This window comes from Bombus flavifrons, chromosome 4, assembly GCF_040668555.2.
Source record: "Bombus flavifrons isolate JBK064 chromosome 4, iyBomFlav1_principal, whole genome shotgun sequence".
Classification (NCBI taxonomy): Eukaryota; Metazoa; Arthropoda; class Insecta; order Hymenoptera; family Apidae; genus Bombus; species Bombus flavifrons.
In genome coordinates this window covers 11,030,726-11,057,854 of record NC_138445.1, presented here as the reverse complement: position 1 = coordinate 11,057,854, position 27,129 = coordinate 11,030,726, and the positions used below count along the sequence as shown (strand labels likewise).

Genomic DNA, 27,129 nt, shown 5'->3' with positions numbered 1-27,129 from the left:
AAGAAAGTATTTTAAATTCAATATAATGTTTTGAAAACGAAATGTGAGATTTGAATCCTTTGCACTTTAAAAATGTTTCTATAGGATTGGCCAAATTCAAGATATTTTTATAACGAAGTCTGGTACTCAAGAAAATGTTTTAAATATAATATAGCGTGATAAAGAAAGAATAAGATTTTATCCCTTTGGACTTAAAAAATGATTTCGTATGATCAACAACTTCAACACACTTCTATAGCGAAGCTCTTTGTACTGAGAAAGTCAAAAGGTTTGTTCATCAATAGAGTAGCCTTTGTCCATTTTTATTTTTCATCCATGATGAAAATCGATCTGTTCATTTCAATCTGTGCATCCAATTATTTTGTAAACTATACGTCATTAAAACAAATGTTTCAAAATGTCTAATATTTCAAAGTAATCTTTGCTTTCTTCGATACAATTATATATTTTGTATTAAGCTTTGAGCTTTTTTAAGGTATATACCTGATTGTAAAATGAATTCACCGATTTATAACATATATATTTAAAAAAATCATTCGATCATTTACAGTCGTCTAAATCTTCCTCGTATCAAATCACCAATCAAATCGCCATCAAAAGTAAAATCAGTTCAAAAATCGCAAGTCGTCTCACATTGTTATGCATCTGGCGTCATTGCGGTTCATGGGTTACCGTTCCAATTTGCATGGTAACAATACACCGTTGTTGTCTCCAACCCCACGAAAAAAAAAAGAAGAAAAAGAGAAAAGAGAGGATAAAACGAAGGGTAGTCGAAAGGTAGCGCAGCGTTTCTATATTCACAGGTGTTTGCTTTGCAATAGAATATCGATTAGATTTTGGGCTCGGTTTACGCGTCACGAGATATTCGATGAAAACAAGCGAACGCGGCATCCCTCTGCACCACTACCGACTAACCCTCGCCGACAGTGAAGCTTATGGGAGTGAATTTCACGGCGGGTATCTCGAAAACCCCTGTTCGAGAGTTGGCTCGCTCTAATCGTGTTAATGAAGTTACATTTTATGGCCGATTCCAGGTGTTAGTTGCTCCCGGCCGTTTTCTCTGCACGACCTAAGTCCTTCTTTCATCGTTCGCTCGAATACGCGCTACAATTGCGAGTTAATTCGTTTTCACCCTCTCTGTGTTCACCCACGTCGCCCCTTTTTATTTTGCATTACGTATCTTTTCTCTTTTTTCCGTCATATGATTGGAATTATGGAGACTATTACTCGACGAACGTTCGTTTCAATTACATCGTAACATCCTGTCTCTAATGGAACAACTCGGTGTAGCAGTAAAAGTTTAGTATCAACCTTTTCAAGAGATATATTTTCGAGAGTTTAATTTGGTAGTAAAAAGAAATTTTCTTTTTTGGGAACTTATTTTGGGAAGAAGATATCTGATTTGGACAAACTGATTGGAGGCTGTCTGATCTGTCAGACTCAATCTACTTCTCCCTATATTGAGCTGGCACTGTATTTATAGTGGAATAAATAGGGGTACCGTAGAGAACGTCGAGGAACTGACCAGATTGAGGCAGGATAAATTTATTATTTCTGGTATTGAATCATCTATTTATGCGTTACTACCCTCGCGAATTACGTATTCGGTGTCTACTCCACATTATATATCCATGCATTATATCAAATTCGATGAATTATATCCGATGAAATATGTCTTTACCTATGCAATTATTCACAAAAATCCACGGTCTATTCATAACCATATCTTGCCAAAAGCAAGATTCAATGGAATCCCAAAGACTTTTTCAGGATTCAAGAATCAAGCATGGAAAGTGGCACATACATGAAATGGGACGATCGAAAGCTGAGTGACCAAAGAAAAGCTCGAAGAGGAAAAGAGAGAGCGCCGAATGGATAGATTGGAGTGTTCTCTACTTACAAGCGACCTCAACCGTAGCAGGCTGCCCTCGAATCTGACCTGGTCCCGACCATGCCACGCACTCGCACTTGAACCTCTCCCTACCGAAGTACTCCTCGACCTCGTTCCTCGTCACGTTCAACTCGACCTCGACGACCCTCGTTCCGGTACGAGGGTCGACAAAATCCTGGTGCTGCGAACGTTCAGCCCGGTCACCGTTACAGCGAAAATACACCTGCAATGCAGCACGGTTCGAATAAGACGACTAGAATAAGGTAGTAATTGACGGCGCGTGAAAAGGGTCAGAGACCAACGGTCGTCCACGTGGTGGGTAGAGGTTTTTCGAGTGGTTAATAAGGGTGAAGAGGAAAATGACGGGGCGACGGCGCTTGGACCTGGCCTGTTTCGCGAACAACGTGCGAAACACGGAACCCACCGAGCCAAAAACCTCCTCTTGGATGCAAAAGCGACGACTATTTGCCTCTTTACTACGCCTCTTCGACGTTCTATTTTACGAATTTCATTGTGTAGTGGAGAAGCTGTAACTTGGAGAGATTAAGGGGCTCGTTTATCGCAAAGGCGTTGTACGATGAACTACTGTAATTTTCAGTCTTCATGAAGGAATTGGGACAAATGTAGAAGGTGGAGGTAGGCTGCGGTATGTGCTGAATTCTTTAAAGTTTGTCACGTTTTTAGAAGGTATGCTAATGTTACGCGAGAGGAGTTTAACTCTTATTACTATACTCTATTACTAAGGGGAGATGTAAGTTCCATAAAAAAGAAATCTTTCTTCACTATGCTAACAGTTAAATACGATGCCATCTGAAGATTTTCGGTTAATAACGATATGTTCCTTCTCTGTATGATTGTGACAGAACACGGGTTTATTTTGCGTACCTGAAGAGCGTGTGCTGCGCGGCAATGAAGGGTAGCCGGTTTCCCTTTGACTACGAACGTGTCAACGGGTTCCGCTAGGAAGATCGGCAACGAGCCACCAGCGATAAGATCGATATCGCTGTTTATAGTTGCACTTTCGTAGTCACCATAATCGTAGTCATCTACGGAATAATTTTCTTCGTCATCTTCCTCCGCGTCTTCCTCCTCCTTTGTGTCTAGAAGCAAAGGGTGAAGTTCACCTGAAATTTACGTAAAATGTATATCGTGAATCTTTTGTTTCAACAAATCTCCATCATTAACAATTTTAGATGCTCTGCGATATCAGTGGAACAGCATGACAAAAGTGGAATTTAAATGATTAATCCAATTATAGGAAGCGGAGGGAACTTCCCTTGAACCATGAATAAATGATTAAGGCGCTTAACTTTGGCCGCCACAGACGTGAGGAAAAGTGAAAGTTGAAAGAGAATGAAGTAAGCGGCAGTGTAAAGACAGGGACGCTTCTAATTTCATATAGTTTCATGAATCAACTAGTGTTCCCTTTCGTAATCTAATTATTCTAATCGAGAAGAAATCGTAGAATCTTTAATGCAAAATCACACACTTCTCTACTTTTTACAGCACTTATAACCTCCATAACATCCTTTATCTGACTTAGTAAATCTATCTAGAGCAGTTACTACATGTTCCTATCCATTCAAACAAAATTATAATTCAATTCAATTCAATAAAATAAAATTATTTTATTATTATTCATTCAAATAAAATTATAATTTTAATGAAAAATCCAATTACAGAGTATTAAATATGTAACCCCCGAATTTTTCAATAGAAATCTATAATTCTCTAATATAAAAAGCTTATACCATTACAATCGCATGAATTTCATCTACAGTTTCTCCTCCAATTCAAAAGTACCACGTCCTTCAATTCTGTTGCATTTATGCAACTCTGACGAAATATTTCATTATCTGGTCTGTAATGAGTTAACGCATAACTCCACGTACAGCCGATAAAGATCGGACGTCGCAACCGAGTAACACGTGCATGGAGTGCAAAGCGTTAATTCAGCGAGTGAAATGAGCCGTGCTCGCCGAGAGATTCGTTCCTCCCCGATCATCGTGGCTGCGTATAACAAGCCAAACGATGTCTGTTCTCGAGCGATCGAATGTTTGTCCCACCTCGACTAAAGCGCGATTCTGCCCACGGTAAATTTAGACGTCGCGCGATGGAAACGGTAAAGCTCGGTTTAACGATGCGTACGGGATTTTACGTCGTGTATCAGTCAGCGGGATCCGCTCGCTTAAGATCTCTTAGTCTTTACACTTGGTCTCCATACCATGTTTCTCTATCTTTCTCTTTTATCCTCGTGATTCGTTCGGTCCGGCTTGCACACACTCTAAGTCACAGCCAGAACTTTATTACCCGGCACGACTAGGCGATCGCGACTCTTGTTTGACTCGAAGCAGTAAACCGAGAGACGATTATCCCCGCTGTCACACTCGCGGGAAAACATGTCACGATTTCGAGCCAGGGCTTTGTAGAATATCAACGTTGCACGAGTAAATTCAACCCGCGAATTTATCTCTGTCGCCCGGGGGATGTTTGGACGTGTCCGAGGACACTTCGAACGCGACTCTGTGTAAAGTTCTCGCGCGAGTTGTTAACACTGCGGCGGCGAAATGTAAAATGGACGAAATTGTTTCTTTACTTTTAGTATTTCACCACGTACACTGCTAAACTAAAAGTTTCAGTACACTGTATGTTCTATGAAATAGAAGGATTTGGAGAGAAGTCAGCATAAAATACTGTTACCTTTGGGAATTCTTTTGACAAAAATTCAAAGCGTAAAAGTAGAGGAAATTATTATTAATACGTAAGATTATAAAGAGCAACAAGAATTTATATATATTTGATAAAAAAAAATTATCTCCAAAAATGCACCGATACAAATATATAGAATTTCTACAAATTCTGAATATTCTGGTATTTTTTTAAATTTCGTATATCTAGAAGCTGACTTAATATTCTGAGTGATTTTTGACAAATTTTATGTTTCTTTGACGATAAAAATCGCGGAGAATATTTTTTATAGGTATTCTGTCGAGATTTTTATGGGAAACGTGTGATTCGTATTCGCGAATTTAATTCGCTCGCTTCATATTTTCGCGATCCTCTTTCCGGGATATGATTAATTGCCTCCGGTGTCACGGACGCGAGAATCAACGCACCAGTTCATTTACATTCTGCTCAGTTTTTGGTTACGTGTTAATCTTCGCGCCCGCTCGCTGTTAAAACAGCGCATGGAAATTCGCTGGAATTTTTATAATTTCCTGAACTGTGAATTTTCATTATTTTCTTTCTTTTTTGCATTCAGTAATGAAAATTATAGTAAAACATTTTTTGAAGAAACATTTTGAAGAAACATCAGTAACTCTCTATCTGAACTATCGATAGTTAGAAAAGTCGTATTATTCGACCACATCAAGATGTGTCGCGATAAACAAAGTTCTGGCGAAACACAAATGCAAACGCGACAAAAGTTCGCGACTAAGCAAACACTAACAACTTCATAACAATCGAACAGCCAGACCAAACTCTCGTACCTATGGACAAGGAGCGTTGTTTGATTGGGGGATTCCAAGCACGAAACTCCGAACTCTCGAGCTCGAATTCTCTATTTACCATGGACTCATAAGTCTACGATGAAAAAATGTTCCCGCTGCGAAGTTCGATGCTGTCTATTACAAACCATAAGCCGCGTGGTTAAAATAACTCATCCTTACTCTCGAGAGTGCTGGCGAGGCGTAAAAGCGCCAGAAGCAATATGCTGATCTTTAGCTCCATTCTCGGCTCACATCTCACTGAACCGTTTCCCTCGACCACCGATGAACAAAAACAGCATACGACCACCTTACGCTCCAATCACCCTTCAATTACACGATCAAAAATCCATTCAACTTCATGAATCTTCATTAAAACTTCTATCACCCATTGTCTATCTTATTACCAAACTCTCTCTTCACATCTTCAATTTCTTTCCAAGAATTCCAAATCAAATATTAAAATATCGGACAAACCATAAAGAGAGAAAGAAATTAACAAAATGTCAGAAGAATAGAAAATTATGAATTCAGAGAGAAGTTGTTCTTTGATCGTCGAAAAAAAGACACGGGCAAAAGAAAAAAGAGAAGACTGAAGCGGCGTTAATTGTTCGCAGCTTCGAATTACATGACGAATCCGCGCGCAGTACGGTTCGCTGCGCTTCCGTTCGAGCGTGCCGCGTTGTAGCACGAGAAAGATGGGCTGAGAGAGGGACACGTGACCGGCTGCGAGAGACCCCCCGGTGTGCGCGCGATCGACAAACGGAACGAAGAGCCAGCCGAAAGGGGGGAATTCGGAATGGAGTGTTGGCAGCGCACGATCCTCGCCGCTCGGCACGCGGTAGACGACTGAACTTGCCGACGTGCGCGCACCTCTATATATATACATATATACACGTCTCGCTTCGATAGCGTCGCTCTTCTTCATCCCCTTGTCGTCGGGGGTAGTGGTGGCGACGCCGCTGCCACTGCCGGAGACGCGGAGGTGGTAGTGCTCCGGAGAGGATGCCGGAGGCTGCGCCTTCTTCCGCGAATGCCGAACCACCATCCGTCGCGGCGAAATCAGACGCGTGCTCGCTCTTTTGCGTGCGCCGGCCACCTCTCGCTCGATCCTTTTTATTTATCGGTTATTTTCTTTCGATGGACACAGGGGGTGTGAGCAATTCAAAGTCGAGGAGTCGTCGACTAACGTACCAGCGAGTCGTGGTCGTTGGTTTCGCGGGCAAAGTTCCAGTGAAGGTGGAAGGGGTGAGATGGAGATTTGATTTCGAAAGTAATGAAGATGATGCGTGGAGGATGTTTCGTCAAGTTTGAAGAGGTTTTGAGAGGTTGTGAGAGGTTTGTGAAGATGTGTATTGGGAAATTGGTGCTCGGTATTGGGGATTTGAGAAGGTTTTAGAGCTTGTTACTTAAAATGTAGAAGGTGGGTAATTCCAGGTCAAACGAGTCTGTTACGCGGATGACATTTCCCTAGGAATAGAAAGGGCGAGGTGGAGGTTCTAGCTGGAAAAAAATGAAGTCGATATAAGAATGATACTTAGCATGGAACGAGGAGGCATTGGAAGGTTGTGAGAGATTTGTGAAGTTGTATTTGGGATAGTGTGTATCCAATCAGTGATTTGGGTAGGTCTTAAAGCTTAATTTGTTGAATTCGTTTTCAGAAAGTGTTAACTTTTCCCTCTTAGAATTGGTTACGTTTCTTTTAAGATTGACCAAACATTAATTCTAAAAATGAATTCACAGATTATACAAGTTCATATATACGTGTTGTACATACAACATCTTCAGAGAGAATAACATTCTACCGATAATTCTTATTATCAAAACTGGCATAAACTTAATTGAAGTTAGCAACGTGATCTTGACACATTGTGAGGGTCCAATTTTCCACCCATTTGTCGGTAAAATAATGTTGTGCGCGGTCATTGTTACTGCGGCTTCGTGTGGCAGCTGATCAGGGCCGGTAAGGATCGAATGAATGTCATCGAAGAGGACGGTCGGGTTGCACGAAGGCGGTTGGCGAACGAGTCGATCGTCGTCGAAGAGGATCCTCGCGGGAACGTATGGGATTTCCGGCGGTCGATCATCGGCGATCCGCTCGAACGTGAAATCGGATCCAACCACGACAACGACGTTAGAGGCGTTGTTGATGCTCGTGACGTGTTCCTCGAAGGGAGGGCGGCATGTAACGGTAAACTAGCTTCCGAATCGGTTGGTTACGCGTCTAAGAAACCGATACCTGGCTTGGTGTAAATAAATCGCTTCGAGGGGATCTGTTTCCGTTCCATCTTGTCCGCTGGATTAACTTTTGTCGATGCTTCACCGTGATCGTTCAACAGAATATCGGCTCAGGTTACTCATCATACAGGTTGAAAAGATTCCTTGAAAGTGAAATGATGATTGGATAGCTGGTAGAGATTCTTCGATTTACGATAGGGAAATCGGTTTCGTAATTTCAATGGAATACTGTTGGCAGAGTGGATTAACGTAAGGTTGCATCGATGCTTTCGATGAAATGGAAGGCTATAGAAATCCTTCGAATAATAATACAATAGAAAAGCTGGTTTTGCTGATTACTGCGAGGAAATTGCTAGTTGATAGACATTTTTTGAGTTATAAGAAAAAAAAAATGGATAGGAGCATGAACTGTACCGATCCCCTCTACGTGTGTCTGTATATATTAGTACAAAATCTACTAATTACTGCAGAAAGATCAATTTTGCAATTTTGTTAGAATATAATTAATAAATTCGATCAATATAGTATAGGGTACACGGATTCCTCTGACATAAAGTAGTATGTAGTTGAATACCTGGTACAAATTCTTCGAGTTACGACAGAGAAATCAGTTTCGCAATTCGAACAGAATACAGTTGGTAGCGTGGATCAACGTCAAGGTGTTCTCGTGAAACAGTACTAATGGACTGTGCTGCAATCACGCTGCTTTTACTTAATGGAACAATCCCGGGCCATAGTAAATTACAACGGAACGCGGAGATTTACTTCATGTTTAGAAGACAAGAATGTTGCACCGTGGCAAATGAGATAGGATAACCATTGTTGGAATTTATAGCGCACTATTATGATTGCGCTGTTTCTTAGACGTTTTACGAGATTGTTTTAAGAACTTCGTCCCGAATTTTCTATCGCGTTACTCTTTTTATACGGGCTGTTGAAACAAAGCAGCTCCCTTGGGCGAGATTCTATCAAAGAGCCGCAATTTAATACAGGATATTCTCGACTTCCAAACTTAATTCCAGGAAAATTCGTTCTTGAAGTTAGCGACTGGATTACAGGATTAAAAGGAAAGGATATAATAAAAAATCATCAGGGGTATTACATTTTACCTACACTACCAGCCTAAGTTTAATGAAGTACTCAAATTTCTATTAGTAGGACCTTAAAGAACTACAACTTTTTTCCACAATATAATAAACGATTAATAAATATCAATGTTATGAATCACGAAGCACGTCTGATTCCCCAACAAATAATTCACCGAATTATACTTTGTATAATACCATGACAAAGCCTTAGAGAATTACATTTATTCTTAATGTAACAATTAATAAATATTAACTTTATGCAACAAACATTCATCATCAATACGCATAATTTCCTACTACAATAAAATCCCAGGAAATCTCCGAGCATTAATAAATATCAACCTAACTTCATAACAGTGACATCAATTCATTTCTACTGCATATTCACTAAATATCCAATGACTTATCTCCACTAAGAGCTCCACGATTAACATTCCACATCACATAACTTTCTCAACCCTCCTGGAACCATTACAACACTTCCCCAAGAACAACTTGGTGCAATCTCCACAGAATCACACCCCGTCGTTTCCACGATTAATACTACCCTCGCGCGTCGGATTAGCGAGCGCGCGAAACACACGAAAGCGCGAGTATGCCCCACGTGATTCGAGACGAACACAAAGTTGTCTTAATCCAGATAAATGCGCGTACACGGGGAATAGAGCGCGTTGGCTGGTCGAAGCTTGACTTACATCGATTGTACTTTCTCGCAGATGGCTATCGTGCGCTTTTGCGTTCAACGCCGCCTCTTAAGCCATTTAACGTAAACACACGTAGCAATTTGTCCGATGGTTCATGTCGCCCTCGGGAGCGCCTGCGACCCGTCCAAGCGGTAGAAGAAAGAAAGAGAAAGTGGCGGAGAGAGGAGAAAAATAGGGTGGTACAATGAGCATCCATAGTTGGGGAAGAAACGAAGGGTGGGTGACAAAGGAGGAATAAGGGAAAAACGGAATACGAGGGAAGGGTGATCATGGATCATGACGTTTTGGGATCATCGAGCCTCTTTGTACAACGTTCTCGCTGCCAAGTGAAGGATTTGTCTGTGAAAGGGGTGTTGACTTTTGGAGAACTGCGATTCAAGCGGAGGTCTGATGCGTAGGAGGTTAATTCTACTTTGGAAGTAGAATTAGTGAATATGGGCAGACACGACGACCGTGTGAATTTTGGGCTATATGTATGGATTAATAGAGATATTTAGTACTTTGAGGCTAAACTCTGGAGTCAGACATTGTGACAGTCTGAATTTTAAATCATTTGATATAAATTTTGAAACGCAGATATATGCAGATTAGGAAAGCTATCTATTAATTAGTCGTGTGTTAAATGTTGAAGTAACTTTAACGACCATTTAAATTTGGGAGTCAAATCTGGCGATAGCCTAAATTTTAGTGTCATTTATTATAAATTTTGGGAAGCATATGTAGATTAAGATACTTACTAATGCAGGTGTGTTAAATTTTGAAATTCGATCTGATGATCGCTTACATTTTGGGATCAGGCACTGTAAATTTTAAGCTCCGCACTTTGAATATTCCACATTAATGGAGCTACTATTTCGCTATGGTTTCGTTACATCAGAAAATTCTACAAATACATTTTTCTAAACCCTATAAAAGTATTTAAAGTAAATTAATATCCTCAACCTCACTACAAGTTTACACACTTAATCTACGCTTAATCTACACTCAATTATCCTCTACAAAATTAATCTAAAACTACAAAGAAGATCTCAAATATACCGACCCTATCCTTCATTTTATCCTACGCTTATCTACACCTCGTACACTGCAAATATCAGGATCAAGAGAACTGAAAAGGAAAAAGAAGAAAGAAGGAACTAGAGCACAAGGGGTAGGGGTAGGACAAGGGGTAGGGGTAGGACAAGGGGTACGTGACGGAGAGGAAGACGACACAAGGAAGAAAAGGGACAATAGAAGGACAACGGAAGAGAATAGAGGCGAGGGAAACAATCTGGCAGTGCCAGCCCGCGGCTAAAACGCGGAAAACAACAGAAGAAAGCCCGTTCCACAGCCGCGACTAATTACGATCGCTAATTTCGCGCCCGAGTAAGAAAGGAATACACCGTTGACAAAAGTTCTTCCATAGAAGGACAAAGGAAGAAAAATCGCCGACTGCTTCCTCGGGAGGAGAGACGCTCGCGAGTGGGTGGCAAGGTGCTCGTGTGCACGCGTTTAAATAAATTACCACGTGCTCGTTTCACGCGCAGCATGTGATATATCATGTTAAATCGAGATAAGAGGCGGCCAGAATTATTAACGGGCGCGAAGCCTCGAGGCTTACAAGCGTTCGACTGCTTATTGGAAAGGACGCAGGACTCGGTAATGTCGGGCTTTGTTCGAGGAAGCCTCGTCGCCTACGCCTTGCCTCTTGCCAGTTGGTTGAAATATTCAAACGTGGAGTACATTTCCGGTGTACGGAGACGTCGAACGCTGCAAGTTTCGCGAAAGGGCTGTTGCGTGTCTGAAAGGGAAGCTGTTTGCCTCGGGAATGTGGAAACACTACGAAGGGTGTACAGTGACCCGGAATGAATCCCCTTCCTGATCTCGTTTGATTTCCGCTCAGATTGCGAGTGTGAAGGGTGGTTTTGCAAAGTTTTACTTGGTAGCTCGTATTGGAGAAATGTTAGATTGTAAGACTTTTAATCATTAAATATAAAATAACAAATATATTACGTACGAGTAAAATAATAATATTTTCTAGGCAATTCTTTAAATCTTTTTTTAACAAGTAAGTTTATCTTTATGCATCATTTCGTGTACGTCATTTCAAAGTTGAGAATTTTCTGCTTCATATATGAATTGTAGTTTTATATTTACGTATATAAACGAATCTCCCTTTGGGTCCAATGAAATATGAACCGGGCGTTCCATATGTTACATCCTAGTAATAAAATCAAACAGTACAATAACAATTCAATTCTACAACAACTCTCGCTTAATACAATTCGATTCTCTCAATCATTGTCTTTCTGAACTCCTACTCTCTTTCAATTCTTCAACGATTCACTTATTGTTAGAACTTTCTTACTTCTCAATCGTATCGTCTAGATCTATCTTATATCTTATAGATCTCACACGATAACACACATTCTTTTCAGATGCGGTCAAACTTCCACATGGCTACTATATATGTCAAATCTGCGTGTGTATCCTCTAAATTATCCCTTACTCGCTATCAACAGCTTAATACGAACATTCATTTACCGTGCATACGAGTTCTCAATTCTACAATAGCATCTAAATTTTCCTAATTTTTCCTTAAACGGAATAAAGTTATCCAATTATAAAACTTCCTAATTTCAATGTACCCAAAATTAATACTGGTGCCACGAAGCGGTGCCAGGTCGTGCTACGTAATTTCGCGCGACTAATTTTAGCCCATGACGCAGTTGGAAATTATGAAACAACCAAAATCTATTAACGCTTCGACCGACGTGTGCGAGCGAAGCGAAACTGAAAACGGCGGGGCCAAAACGATCGCAACAGCGAAATAACTGAAATCGGGTATGGCAGGAGACGTGGCGCGATGATTACGTGCAAACAAACGGTTTTATACTGTTTAATGACGTTCCGCGTCATTAAGCACACATATCGGCGATCTCGTTTAAATCGGATCCCGTTAATTGTGTCCACGGAACATGGAAAATACAAATGACAAACCGTGTAACGATCCGCTCCATCATTAAACAAGGATAATCCCGATCGAGTTCCAAACTCACGTTGTGGAAGGCGTGAGAGGTTAAAGACATTGTGGCGGTCTATCTACGAATCGTAGGAGCAACGATAACATTGACCTGCGCTTCGAAAAGTAGCACGTTTAATTTGTCCTATGAAAAAATACAAGTTTGTCTCAGATGTGATTCAGAATATCATACTTCCTTTTTCTTCTCCGAAAGAAGCACATTTGTACGTTTTGCTACGAAAAGAATACAAAATACAATGACTTTTAACGAAAAGTAGCATGTTTAGTGCTTCGTAAAATGAAATAAGTTAGACTTACTACTCCTCGTAACGCGGATGGAGTCAAAACATTAACAATTCGACTGGATATCCACGTTAAATTTGCCAGAGGCTGAATAGCAACTATTGGCCCTGTTTCGTCGATAGGGCGCCACGATTGTTATTTAACTCGTCTCGACGTAGGTGTAGTCATGCGAATCAGCTTTCGTAATTCCTTTCTGAGAATCGTACCATGAAATAGGAGTGAGAAGGTTCGAGCAGCTTTCGCTGTAATTCGAGTTTCAGAACGCTTATCGTGACCGCTCGTGGATCGGTGCAATTTGCACGGAAATGGGGTAGAGGCTTATCGACCGCTGTTGGTATCTTGGAGTGGTCTGGTCTTTCGCGGTCTATCGATTTCTATATATATATATTCTTTGATTTGTGTAATAATGCATCGAAGTCCGGAAAGCTTCAAGAAACTGGATGCACTTAATAAGACTTCGATGATTATCCTCGTTACTACTCGATCGGTAACTGAAGTGTTAAATCCAGTTCTGACTAAAATATCATTCCAATAAACGTGTCTCGAACAAAGTAAACTCTACTGTATCACAATATGGACCACATAACGGTGAAAACTCATTTTTAACATCTTACGTAACTCAATATAACTCTTTGGTTCAATCATCCCCTCTGCACTCTGGATCCGCAACTTTCCTCAAGAGGTTAAAGAACGTTCCGCGAAAAGCTCAAACGTCACTCATACCTCCCTGTTCTTCCGGAAATAGTGCGAGCATTACACAGAACGCTCTACTTTTGCCTCGTGCGGCGAGTATAGCCACAGCTGCACAAATACATCGATTTACCGACGACACGATGTATTATCGATCAACGAAGGAAGCACGACGTTGGTCGTGGCGTTCGATCGATTGTATACCTCTCTTAGAGGGTTGGCGCTGCTGCCTCCCATATGAAACTCCTTAATATTTCAACGAGCGTGCAGCTGTTGTCTTCGCAAACTCGAGAAAACCGGCTGTTCTCTTCCGCGGCACGGTGACAAAACTGGATGGAAAGGAACTCCGTCGGGGGTGGTGATAGTTCACGTTCCGAGACGGCGATGTACGCCCGTTTAGGATACGCGTCGCCGAATATTACTAATTCAACGATCGCTAAGAGGGGTTCGCGGTTTCGGCCACGAAACGTTACACTGGGACACTTATTAGCCATCAGCTATTCATGGCGAAAGTTCTTGCACGTGAACGCGCGAGACCACCAGCACAGTGTTGCATATTCACGCAAGAAGACGAACGATTAACAATCGTGTACGGTCCGAAGAGTAGAACAGTCCTGTTCCTCGAGGAACGCTTCATTAAGTCGAAGACTTCTCTATCTCTCTCTCTCTCTTTTCCCTGTGGGAGTGGAAGGTGGGGGTGGAGTGGAGATTCTGGATTCTCGCAATTATTCCGCGGTTTTGCTTTTGCTCTAACTAGTGTCCGAATGCCTGGTAATGAATGGTCTATGGATATTTATGCAATTTCGTATTTTTTGATTAAGGAGATGGAATCTAAATGGAGATTTGTTTCGTTGAGTAAATATTCCAAGATTAATTCAGCAACGAATAAAGGAAATATGAAATACTCTTTTAAGAGTGATGTGGGAATTTTTCAGTGGTTTTTTAAAAGTATCGGTTTGTTACTAAATCGATAATGTAGCGTATAGTAAATGAAATATGTCGGACAGTCATGAACTTAGTGAGTGGAAGGAAGAAATAATAGACAAAAAGTATCGAAGTAAAATTATACAGGAGTGGATGAATAATGCAGAAGTCTGAGGGTTACAAAATTATGATTACCGTAAGTACGAAGAACAATTTATGGAGATCTATAGCATCTATTATTGGTGGAATACACAACGTGTAAAAACTCGTAAAAAATCATACAACCTGCTTCGGGAAAAATATTCGACCCTAATTGAAAGTAATGAATAATGCACAGATATAAACCAACTACTCCGTCTATATTGTGTACCTTACTAATACTATAATGCAGCAACGAAATACATAAATTGTCAGATAGATAGATAACGATTATAAGTAACGATGAACATTCAATTAAAATTGGTTTCTACCCTTTTAAAGAACAAAACGACGGAATTTTCCGATCGGCTCCCATATTTTTGGACGATAAACGGAACGGAAACGTTTTCGAAAATATCGCGAACACTTCGGTCGGTAGAGTAACGACGTCGATTTTAGTAGTCGCTTCACGGACATTTCACGCTCGTAACTCGGTCCTGATCTCGTGGAGATTTTACGAGACGACCGTGAGGTTCACGGACAACGTTCCGGAACTGCACGGTATGCCGATACACGTTCATCGAGGGATATACGAGGGAAGAACGTGCACACTGCCGACACGGAAGTGAAATTCACGCAAGACGCCGGGACGGAAGGGTTACTTTTCCCCGGATAGAACGTCGTACGTTTGCATGACCGACCACTCGATTGCCTCGTCATTCATTTATTATAGCTGATACCGGTCTAAGTATATCCTCGGATCGTGCCTCTGCCTCTTGCCTGGGAGAGGATAGGGAGGGGAAAAATGCAGGTTCGAACGACGATCGAAGGGAACAAAGTGTCTGTCGTGCAACGCGATCGTTCAGAAAGGACAGAACAGGGTGGAGAAACGAGAGAAAAAAGCACGGAGCAGAAGAAACACGCTCTCGATACATCGGTCTATATTTTATTTACGCTGGTAGAGACCTGGAACGATTCTTCGTTCTAAATTTTCTCGCTCTAGCGTCATAGAAAATAGTCTTTTCAGTCACAATGTGCAATATTTCTTCCAAGCCTTTTTATAACCGCGTAACTTCTGCTCTCTCTCTTTTCATCCCTCAATAATAGTGTAAAGATTAAGTACATGTGTTTAAGAAAAGTCTGTATGCGAGTTCAGAATCTAGTACTTCCACAAAACACAACCATGAATGAATGATTGTGAGCATATATGAGACACACATAACAGAAGCCTCGTAAAAGGCTTCCAGTCGATAAAATCATCGGATGTTAAATGTACAAGCAAAAGTACAAGAAACATTTGATTGTCACAAACCAATCTTACCAACCGTAATGTTTATTAAAAAACTATGTTAAAAAGAAAGGTTTATCATAACATGCAACACAGTCCTCCACCAAGACAAAAAGAAAGCGGAACTTCAGTGAAAGAGGTTCTTAAAACTTAATACAACCTTTCGTCAAACAAAACGCAGGGAGAAAGAGAAATAGAAACTTGTCTGTAAAGAGTCTGAAGGCTCTCAGAAGGGACCAAGAGAAGGCTGCGTATCCTCCCTCCATTTTTAATCTCCCCGGAATAGAGAGAATCAGCAGAATCAAACCGATATTAATCCCAGGGTTTCGCGAGGCTGTAGTCGCGCAGCGTAATCCTTTAACCTTGGTGAAGTGTCCTCGAGAGTATCCGTGGGTGACATAGAATTGTCGAATCGGCTCGTAGATCTCTTGGAATCGTAGTGTTGATAGAGTCCTCGGTATCCCGCGACTCTGTCAAGGAGGCACAAGGGTGAATGTGGGTGGAAGAAAGGAGTAGGGGTGTTGCAAGTCAAGCGAAGGATAGAAGTCAGCAAGCGAGAAAGGAGCGCTGTGGAAAGGGAACGCGGAGAGGTCTCGAGAGGATACTCCCGGAGGATTTTCCGGCGTGGAAGGTAGAGGAAAGCCCTGCAGGCTTTTCCCGAGCAGAGAGGTCCTCACAATACGTCGTTACGTGGTGGCTAACCCTCCCCTGCGAGCGAGGGCTCGTCGAGTGGATAATCGTTTTAGGGAGGGCGCCACCGGGCCCCGGCCCTGGTATTACCGCCTTTGTGGACGATGTTTGAACGCCGCCGGCACTCGGGCAATCAGCTCGATTCACAATCAGCGTACTTTCCGCGTCGCGACCGATCGCCACCACGGAAACCACCTCTCTTCGTCGATTAAGTCGTCGTGGCACAGCGTACGCGGGGATCCCCCAATACATTTCAGTGAATCAGTTCTTTTTTCTGCGCTAGGCCGCACGATTCGTGAAACGGGGGCGGGATGATTCTTGGATCGTCGGTGTTAAACGCGTAATATTTCCACGAAGGGTAAAGAAGAAAGGGAGCACGCCGCTTCTTCTCTATTCTTTTTTCCTCCCGTTCCGTTCTCTTTTTTTTTATTTCGTATGTGCATAGAGAGGGAACGCGTCCCATTCGGATGCAAATTCTTTTTTGTTATGGACTGGACTCCGGTGAACAACGTTGACGGGAATTCGATTTATTCGATGGAACTCGGTGGAGCGAGGAGATGGTTTTTTGATTTGGAAACGTATGGAAACGGAATCAGAGGGTTTAGCGATATTCTCCAGTTTATTGGAATTCTTGAACTCGATTACGTGGCTGATAAATATGTCGGTTTTATTCAATGGCCTCAGACAGGACATTCGACGTGCGATTAACCCGTGAGAAGCGTCAATTGTCGCGTAATCGCGTCGCCAAATTTATTATAATTTATTATCGGGCGTTCCGGATGGCGGGCGAGAAGGTATGACAAACTGCAGCCGGGGCAAGAATAGCTCCAAGGCCTTAATCGAGATTCCAGACAGAGTACATTTGCAAGTAATGATTAATTCATCGGTTCATGAATTAAAATGTTCACGATCTCCATTGTAACGGTGAACGTTCCTCCTCCGTCCATTGAGTGAGCATCGCCCGCCGCGTAAATCCGCCGCGGGAGGAAGTTGCGTGCGAATGCAGAGTTAATTTCGGCCTACGCTTAACTGCCGCCAACCATTCTTCGAATTATGCTTCTATTAAAACAGAACAAACGAAAAGACCTATTCAATTTTTTGATTTATATATCAGCCTCTTACAAACCAAAATGATTAATCTTTGCTCATTTCTTAATTTCATTACTGATATGCATAATTTCGATTCGATCTTTCATCAAACGAATTATATATTTCCATAAATTTATAATTTTGTCTCCAGAAATATAAAACTTTGTTTAATTATTTTACTGTCGATTTAAACATTCCTCCTTACCACCCCAAAACTGAACATCGTCGAATATCACAGCATCCATTTGTTTACCACTAATTTCCAAATCATTGGAGAAGGTTTACACGCGTCAAAACAGCATCGTAGCCGATTGCTTGTCATTATTCCGAAACAAGCCACCCCCATAGATCTAGGGGATGTTAAACCAAAATGTCCTTCGGTAAACGCGGGAAATTCTAGCTGCACAGTGTATAGTGGCAAGTTGGTGTACAAAAGGAAGGTCTGACATAGCCTTCCGCCAGTAGGAACGGAATCGCAAACGGCAATTCCGCCATGTGATGTTCGGTAAACCACGACCTGGCTTCGAGACCGACGAGAAAATCGTCGTTTCGGATGGGCACGATCGTTCAATTATCTCGTATACAGCATTTACATAACGCGCATGGTCCGTTCGTCAGCGTGGCGCTTTTCACTAGCAACGGAAGCACCGCCAACCCTCGTTCGAACGATGGCTTGCGAGCATCGGCACCCTCCACGACGGCCACGAGCTCACGGCAACCGAAGTAATTACAGACGCGTTTCAGAGAGTACCGACTGAATACAGAAATTATGCAGATGGTGTAATAATATTCGCCACACGTTTGCCCGGGTCAATATTGAACTAAGCTTGCTCGTAATTCCTCGCAGAAGACGCGCGCCTCGCAAAAACTCGGTTTACGACGCGGCCGTCTAATTCGCTCTGGGAAAAAGAGGAAGTTTGTTCTCTTTCCCTTACCATTCCGATTGTCCTTGACTGTCTACGCTGATTCATGAAAGTGTTTGAGCGTTTGCCATACTACATTTTTACATCGTATGTGTTGTATAAAGAATATTAATGTTTCATTGTTGTTATACGGCAGAAAAAGATGAGTGAGTTATCATGTAACCTATTGAAAAAATCGAGCGCGACAGGTGGATGAATAATGAATATCTATATGATCTGTACAATAAGTATAGATATGAAGGGATTTTTGTATAAAAGTACGAGCGAGTCTTATATTCTTTAGTCCCTTTGTATTATTAAATTGTTTCCTGAATTTATATCGGGTCGCCCGGAAAGTTCGTTCCGATTTACACTTCGATTCTTTGTACGTTTATTGAATTATATAGGTGACATTTTGTTCCACAACCTTTATCCATCCTTCACGCAACTTGAATATTATATCTTCCTAGAACCTCTCAGATTTTTCGGCGAAAAACTTTTCAATATGATCTTTCATGTCGACCAAATTCCCTGAAGATCGGAACAAACTTCCAAGATAGTATCGTATGGAATTGTAGTTTAAAGGTTTACTAGAAATAGTAGGTAAATTAAAATTTCTACATAATAATCTACAGAAAATTAAAGAAGGGAGAATACCTCTCCTCTTTTTGCTCACACTATTCCATGATTGTTTCTGGCATCGAGTTGCAATATTTTCCAAGCAAAACCCAAGATCGCTGCGTATGATTCCACATAAGGATTCTCCAGTTTGGAATCCAATACTCCTTTAAAATCTCAGTATCCCGCCATAAATCCGTGTCGATTCGACTTCCCGTGCCCGGTCCATTCGCGTCGCTAGCGCGACACAATCGTCGCGGCGTGTGCCGTGGTACTCGAGGCGGACTGCCGGCGAATCGCTCTATAAATCAGCCGTTAGCGAGTCAATTGAGACGTCGCGAGCACTCTTCCGCGTCCCTGGTCCGCGTCGTTGCAGGCTTTTTGTCGGCTGGCACGAGGGGCGCCGCGATGCCGGTCGTTAAACGCAGCCGTACTCGAGTACCCAAGTAACGATATGCTAAAACCTGCGGTAGAATCGTTCATCCCCCTGTGTTCCACCGGTCTGCTTTTCTCGGCCGTCAACGATGTTCTCTTTTTCCACGATCTTCCACTCTCTCTTCTCATCTTCTTTTCTCACCTTGCGTTTGCATCGGTAGTTTCTCTTCCGTGGATTTCGTCTGTTGATTTCGTCTCTCTTCAACCACTGGGCGGGGAGATGCAGCGACCACTACCGCAACCCTCGTGGCCTGGTCGAACTTAACGGTGGCACAGCCGATGGCAAAGTGGCCTCTTGACGGTGAATTACGTCAAAAGCTTCGTTTCACGGGGCCGGTGACCATAACGCAGCTCGTTACCGATGCGGACGCCCCGGGAAACCGCAACAGGCGAGTGCACTCGTAAGAAAATATAACGTGCCTTGCGCTGGACGTGCCGCGCCACCCTCTCGCAACCCACCACCCCGTTCTGTCGCGCGGTTTGATGTACCGCTGCATCACTTTATGTCCCCGGGGGCTGTAATGACCTATTTAGCAACGCGCGAGCATCGTTTTTTGACGTGCCTCGTATTTCGTATTTTCGAGGGTTGATTGTGCGTTTAACGAGCGACGATTTTTCTCTGCTTTCTTTTTTTGAGTGGAGTTAACCAGGGGGAAGTTTGTTCCACAATAAATCACTGAATAAAGGATGTTGAACACACTGGCTCGGTTTTCTTTATAGAAAAATAGCGGGATATTGTGAATTTTATACGTTGAACGAGGTAAAATGTAGAAATTTTACGACGCGATAGGGAATGAAATATTAATTTTTCAGGGGTTGCGAGTTTCGTTTGGGATATCGAATCGTAAAATTCAGTCGACCTTTTCCCTACTGCCTCGCCATATTTTTCTGGTTTAAGCGTAACCTCCGTGCTCGCGGCCAATTAAATCGACGAAGCGCGAGCAAAGGTTTCGCTGTGGCGCGTTTTGGGTAGCGCTGTACTCCGGGCAGTGTTATTATTTAACCGTATCAAGATCGAAAAATACAAGCAACCGAGAGGGTACACGATAAACTTCCGCGGCACTGTGTCGGGAAAACTATCAACTGTTACCCTGCAAAAGTAATCGGTTCATAACTCTACCTCTCTCTTTCTCTCTGGCTGTGATTGTGTCGTGAAACTTTCAAATGTACAGCGACACCGAGTAAATACAATATTTATCGAACTAGCGGAAACCACTTCTACATTATATACACCGTAAACTTTCCTTTTCCGAAACACAATGTTCCGGCCAAGAGAACTTATCGCCTAAAGTTTTACGACCATCTTGGCTTCCGCTTGAGCAGTTGGTAACGTTGGATCGTTTGGTTATTCAGTATGAAACTATATTCCAGACATCGAAGGAATTATAGCATCCATTATACTCTATAATTTAACCCTTCAATGATTGTTTGATAACCACAATACTTTAATTTAATTTCAAGATATTTAATATTAATTTATATTCTATCATTTACATTTGCTAAATGCTATTAATCTTTTGAGAAATATCGGCATGACATTTTTACGTCCTCCTTGAAGAAGCTAATGATGTCTATCACATGAAACACTAATGACATACCATAAACTATGTTGTGATTGCATTACATTATAAACAAGAATAAATCAAAGAACATGTTCAAATATTAAGAAACTTACCCTTATAGATCGCTTGCAACCCAATTACACCTATTGAGAATTACAAATATAATAGAACAAACAAATAATACACAAATATGATCCTCCAAAAAACAGAATCTCTTTATACACATGTCACTTTAAACAACTTCAAAGAAAAAAGTATTTATTTCTTAACAGCAAGTAGAATCTTCTCAACAACCACCCCGTGTACGATTACTCGACACACCGAACGCAAGAAGACGTTCACCACTTGGTTAGAAGCGAAACTTACTCATGTCGCACTACTCGAAGAGCATTTTACAACATCTCGATCGTTAACATCGTCTCGAAACGCGTCGCAAATCTCGATAGCGAGGGATCATGAAGAATACGCCACACAATGGACCATCACTGGCGTCTTTTGTTCCCCCTCTTTTCCCCTTCTCTTCGTTTCTCAGGTAGTCTGTAAAGTTTTTGACGGAAACGGGAGCGTATCAGGTGGAATTTAATCATATAAATGGACGAGCATCCGAATCGGCTCGACGAAAAATAAAAGTTTCACGCGGCACCGACCATCCCCTCCAGGTTTTGCTCCCTCGAACCCCTACGGAATTTTTCCGATCGAATTAGCCACGGCGAAACTTTGCTCGCACTGCTTTCGAGCCGACCATTCGCCCCTCTCAACTCGTTCCTCTATTTCTTTCTTTTTTTTTTTTTTTTTCAGTTTTCCACAAGGTCTGCGTTTCGAAACCAACTCCCCCCCCCCCCTCTATTTATGCAGGACAGCTCTTTTTTTGCCACGGGACGAACCGCCGGGGTGAACTGACCAGCTCTCGACTGAAAGTCGAGGGAGTGGATGTTGCAAATTTCAGTCCTTTCTCTTTTTAATGATGCGTCGCGCAGGGATCGAAGCGTTGATTATCCAACTTTTATTGGCGACTGAGTGATGAGACGGCGGCACCTCAAAATTAGCATGAGAAAATTGTGTGGTGTCCATAATGAGAGTGTGTTTTAAAATATAAATGATGTATGAAATTTAAAATTATGCATCTCGATGATTCGTAAGAGTATTGCAATAAAATTGCAAATTAGTCGTGTGTCTGCCAACGAAAAATGTATAATATGGAATATTGTAATACATTTCGTATATTTCGTAAAATATATACACTCTTTTTAGGAGGAATCTCTTTCAATGTAAATCCGGATGTTTCTCAAGTGTATACGCGAAAGTAACGATCGAAGAAGCTCGAAAGTTGCTCTTGTTTTGCTCCAGCGTCACGTTTGCGGTCTCCACAGTATTGTCACGGTATTCCATAGGAACCGTTCGGAAAGAAAAAGAATCGACGGAACAAGCGAAGACTCAACGAAACAAATAAAGACTCACGACACGATCGAATCCTCGTTTTTTGAAAGCAACGATCCGTTCGAGGGTGATAGGGCGTGACATTGTAACTCGTGAGGCGGTTGCTCTTGTTTTTGATAAATATTTAAAAATCGACATAGATCACACATCGTCTCTAGCTACAATTCTTCTTTTTAAATATTTCCCTTTTAATAAATTGTATTTTCGGCCATTAAAATTGCCTTTCCCTTATCCTCTCATCCTTAGGGATGATTTCTCGAAAGTTAACAAGCGATAATTGACTTTTTTCTTAAGAGAGATTGTTACTCGTTAAAGTTAATTACTCATCAGGAACGTAAAGTAAAATGCGACTAACTTGGAACAGAACAAAGGAAATTGTTGTAATATTCATAAATCAAAGATAGCTTTTTACCTAATAAATTATTTTAACGATAATGCTTGCTTTTATCTCTTTTCTGAAGCTCGCACTCATCTTTATAAGGTCGTACACACTTCAGCAAGTGAAATAACTCGAAATCAACGACGAGAAAGTGGCGCCATTCGAGACGAATAATGTTTCTTTATCGACGCACAACCAGCGCGTTCGCAACAGCTCGCAAATTCCGGCGTAATACATTTTCCAATTGAAAATTCCACTGAAGCACACGCAGCCTGCATAAAGCATCATTAGAGAATCGTATTCTTGAGATACGACCGATTCGACGCGTGCACAATCCAATTTGCTTCCACTGAGTCCAACAGAGAAATCTATTCGAGCGGACACCTCGCGCGTTAAAAGCAAGAAAAATCAGGCTTTATGGATATTTCCACGCTCGTTTAACGCGTTCTTTTAACCACGCCACGAGGCATTTCAGCAGCTGATTCTTAATTTCTGGCTTGATAATCTATGCTCCTCTTGACGCTTCCTTGCTCGTCAATATCGTCGGTTTTCTAAAAGTGAAACATCTAACAATAAAAACGTTTCACCCTTCATGTAAACCAATCATATACATATAATTGAATATCATAACATCGCTTTAGAAAATTATTGTAAATCCTAAACTCCAATTCTGTTAAACTTACGACACTAAGTATATAAAATAAGAACTGCAAAGAACACTAGTATACACCGATCTCCAAATAATTCCACAAACAGATGTACTAAACAATTTTATCTCGCACGGCAAATAATACCCCGGGATACCCGTTATAAAGAACAAACAAAATTCGAAGTAACGCGACTGAAAGCGTCCTCGACTGTGTTTGAACCAGGTAGGTGTACCTCGAATCATCGATACGGTGTCACGGTGTTCGAAACGAGGCAAACGTTCTCAGCGCAGCTATATTGTCTCAGCAAACTCGAAGTGAGGTGAGCGATGGGAGCGAGGGAAAAGCAAATAGCCGGTCATCCCGCGGCAGAACTTATCGTTTCTAAAATGGCAGCCGGAGGGTCGTGGTCGTCACTTTGCGACGAATCTTATCGAGACTGACGAACCGGGGCTACAAACTGCGGCTTGCTTTCGGAAAAGCAAACAAAACCTCAAAACGGACGTAGAACCGCGAAAAAAAGCCGAGGCAAATAAGACTAAGAAATATCGTAAGACAAAGAGGGTGGAAGGAGAGAGAAGGACAGGAGAAGAAATAAAATACGAGAAAAAAACGTGAGAGGACAGAAAAGTGTCCTGTGTCCGTTGTAGGAATCAGTCGGAGCAATGAGAAGGAGAACAACAGGAGGAAGAAGAGTAAGAAGACAAATCGACGTTGAGAAGAATGGAAGAAAGTCAAGAGAGGAAAAAGGAAGAACAGGAAGGCAAGGAATCACCTTTCGGTTCCCACGAGATTTTACGTCTCGCGACCGACCCTGGGGAGACGATGGAAGCGGAATCAATTTTACGGGCGGACGGGCATCGATGCCTCGCCGATTGGCATCGATCCGATCGAAGTATCTGGAGGTCTCGATCTTCTGGGAGTCGCGAAATTGCCCGACCTCGGAAATCCCGTCCGCCGCCTTTCTTCCGGTCCTCGTCGTCGAGGAAGCCGCTTACGTTGGTCCTTGGTCTCGTCCAATTTGTGGCCTTCCCGGGTCCCGCTGTGTTTCGTTGTCTTCGAGAAGGGAAGAACGAGGTTCGTCGTCCGTCGTCCTTTTCAAAGAATACTCGATCCAAGTATCCGTGGAAGATCGAAACGGAAGAAACACGAGCAGCGCGGGCAAAATGTTATTGGAAACTGTTCGAGTCATGCGACACTCGCTGGCACCTCGTTTCTGACGTTTTCGCATTCCGCGTTTCTCTTTCGCTTTACCGTCGCGACGAGGAAGTTCACATTGTTTATGGTTGTATGAAAATCAGGAAAGATGGTAAATGGGGCAGGGAACAAGATTCTGATCGTTTCGATCTCGATCGCGATGAAGCGGATTGAATTTCGTTTTGAGGATGGTGGAGCTTTTCTGCGTAACGATGTACGGAAAGGGGGTTGCTTTACCATTACAGAGTTCTCGTTTCGTTGATGGTATGGAAAATTGTATTGAGTTTGGTATCGGTTAAAATCGAGAAACGTTATAGCGAAATGGGACTGATTCTAAATCTGCATTATTCATTTTCTATCTGGCTATTCTACTATATATGCTTATTATTCAATTGTACTTTAAAGATACATACATAAAGTGAACCTCTTACTCCCCATAATTCTTACTGTAAATTCAAGCATCTAGAGGCAGATGTACGTCAAAGACTGTACTGGAAGCTACATCGAGCTATTACGACGTCGATGAGAGAACAACAGAGGAAAATAAAAAGAACGTAAAACAGGGCAACGTTTCACGGTGTAAGACAAGAGAATGACGGAGGTGCTGCTCGAAAACGGCACCATCGTCGTTGTCGTCGTCGTCGTCGCCGAACGACCAAGGGAACACGACACTGAGCAACACGAGGGCGGAGAAGAACACGAAAACTCGCTGCCTCGTAATTAATAACCGTTCGAACAGCGTGCACCAGGCGTGGGCGTCGCAAAGTGGCTGTCGTTAGTCGCTCGTTGAGACGGCGCCTTGCCGCCTGGACTCGTTCGCACTTCGTACCTCTTGCGTGCAACCCCGTCGAAAAGCTGATTTCGTAATGTTTCACCGAGAACGGAGAAAAATCTCGGGTAATTATTCCTTCCAGCCGCTGTCTTTCTACCCGCGTGCTACCAACAGCGACTCATTTTTTTTTCCTGGCGCACTCAACCCTTACGTTCTCACTGTAATCGTATGGCTACGTGTTTAAAATGTTACGTTCACTAGAGGTTAACTATAGCAGTGTAGATAAGGAGAGTATGTATATTTATGCAAAGTTGTATTTTTACGAACGCGAAGGAAAAAATGGAATCAATCCCAGCTTTTTTATTTCTAGGTTCCTAGCAATTTTCTATCACGATAAATCAAAATTATTTCACATCAGATCTGAACTTGTTTGATACAAGAACTATGTTAATAAGCTCATACTTTTCAACTATTTATATGCTACCTTTATTTATTTTCATATATGGAGTCTATAATTCGTCAGAATGATATCGATAGGAATGTATATAGAGTAAGTACGATATCACAGGGTGACAATTTTCTTCCATTATTATGAATAATATTCTGAGTGAAATTTATTAATGATTTTACTTGTTAATTATTTCTTGCAATCCGGTATAATGTAAATGTGTGAATACAATATGAAATATTACATTCAAAGGAATTTGTACGTTCGAAATTGGAGAGCAATTACACATAGAATCGAAAGGGCGGGTGTGGAAATATAGAAGGTATATAACCGATCGACCAGCAAAACTTGAACGCTTTGTGCGACGAGACTGGGACGAGTCACGATTATCTGGCAAAGTTTGAAAATTCGATATTGTAATTTTGGATAAAAGCGATTACGTTTAAAGCAGCGGGATTCGATGTTTAGCCACGTTAATATCGATCATCTGTACACAATTAAGGCAATATAATATCGCTGGAGTTTCAGATGAAAGCAAGCCCCGGCTATAAAATCTGCTCTTTCAACGGACCCAAGTGCCCATGAAATTAAAAGCTTTCCATCTAATTGCGATAACATCGAACGCGATTAACCGATAATTCTCGATAAATGTGATCACATATGAAATTTCGTGCATAACTGGCCTCTGTGTAATTTCAAAGCCTCGACATGTTCATGACCATGAACATCCTAAAACGAAAAAACAATCGAACTTCTCAGAAATCAAACAGATCATTAACTGATCATTAATATCCAATCGTGAGGGAAACAAATATTTAATTTCGTAGCTTTACTCGTTGCAAGAAGATGACATAAATAAATTCTATGGTAAATTTAAAAAACAGTATTTGTAACATCATCGCTTTCTCGAACTTCCTAATTCACTGAGTCGATCAAAATATTTTCTGCTATTGCAAAATCTCGAAATGTTCAGTCCACGAGAATTCTAAAATGGAAAAGCAATTACTTGTTTCCTTAAATGCAAAGAAGACCAAAAGAAGAAGAGCGAAGGAAAAAAGAATCTTGATCAGGCTTTCGTTTCACGTTCGAACAACGCTCCTTTTGTTTCCATCGTTTTGGAACCGCTCGAAGGGAAAGAGAGAACTTCCACATCGTGCATCGATCACCGCAAAACTCGAAGCAACTTTTTCAAGAATCCCT

General features: G+C 41.8%; 1 protein-coding gene across 7 annotated transcripts in view; it reads right to left on the bottom strand.

The window, feature by feature from the left end:
* LOC138178793 (netrin receptor UNC5C) overlaps nucleotides 1-27,129 on the bottom strand; it is a 73,702-nt gene that overhangs the window by 6,953 nt on the left and 39,620 nt on the right. For 3 of the 7 annotated variants that reach the window (XM_069111038.1, XM_069111037.1, XM_069111035.1), the window contains 2 exons: nucleotides 2,777-3,015; nucleotides 1,901-2,114 (listed from right to left, as the gene is read on the bottom strand). In XM_069111038.1, coding sequence (XP_068967139.1) covers nucleotides 1,901-2,114; nucleotides 2,777-3,015 — 453 coding nt within the window. Of the gene's footprint in view, nucleotides 1-1,900; nucleotides 2,115-2,776; nucleotides 3,016-5,382; nucleotides 5,501-5,562; nucleotides 6,240-27,129 lie in introns of those variants that run through there. The other 4 variants (XM_069111034.1, XM_069111036.1, XM_069111033.1 and 1 more) reach the window with 4 other exon arrangements.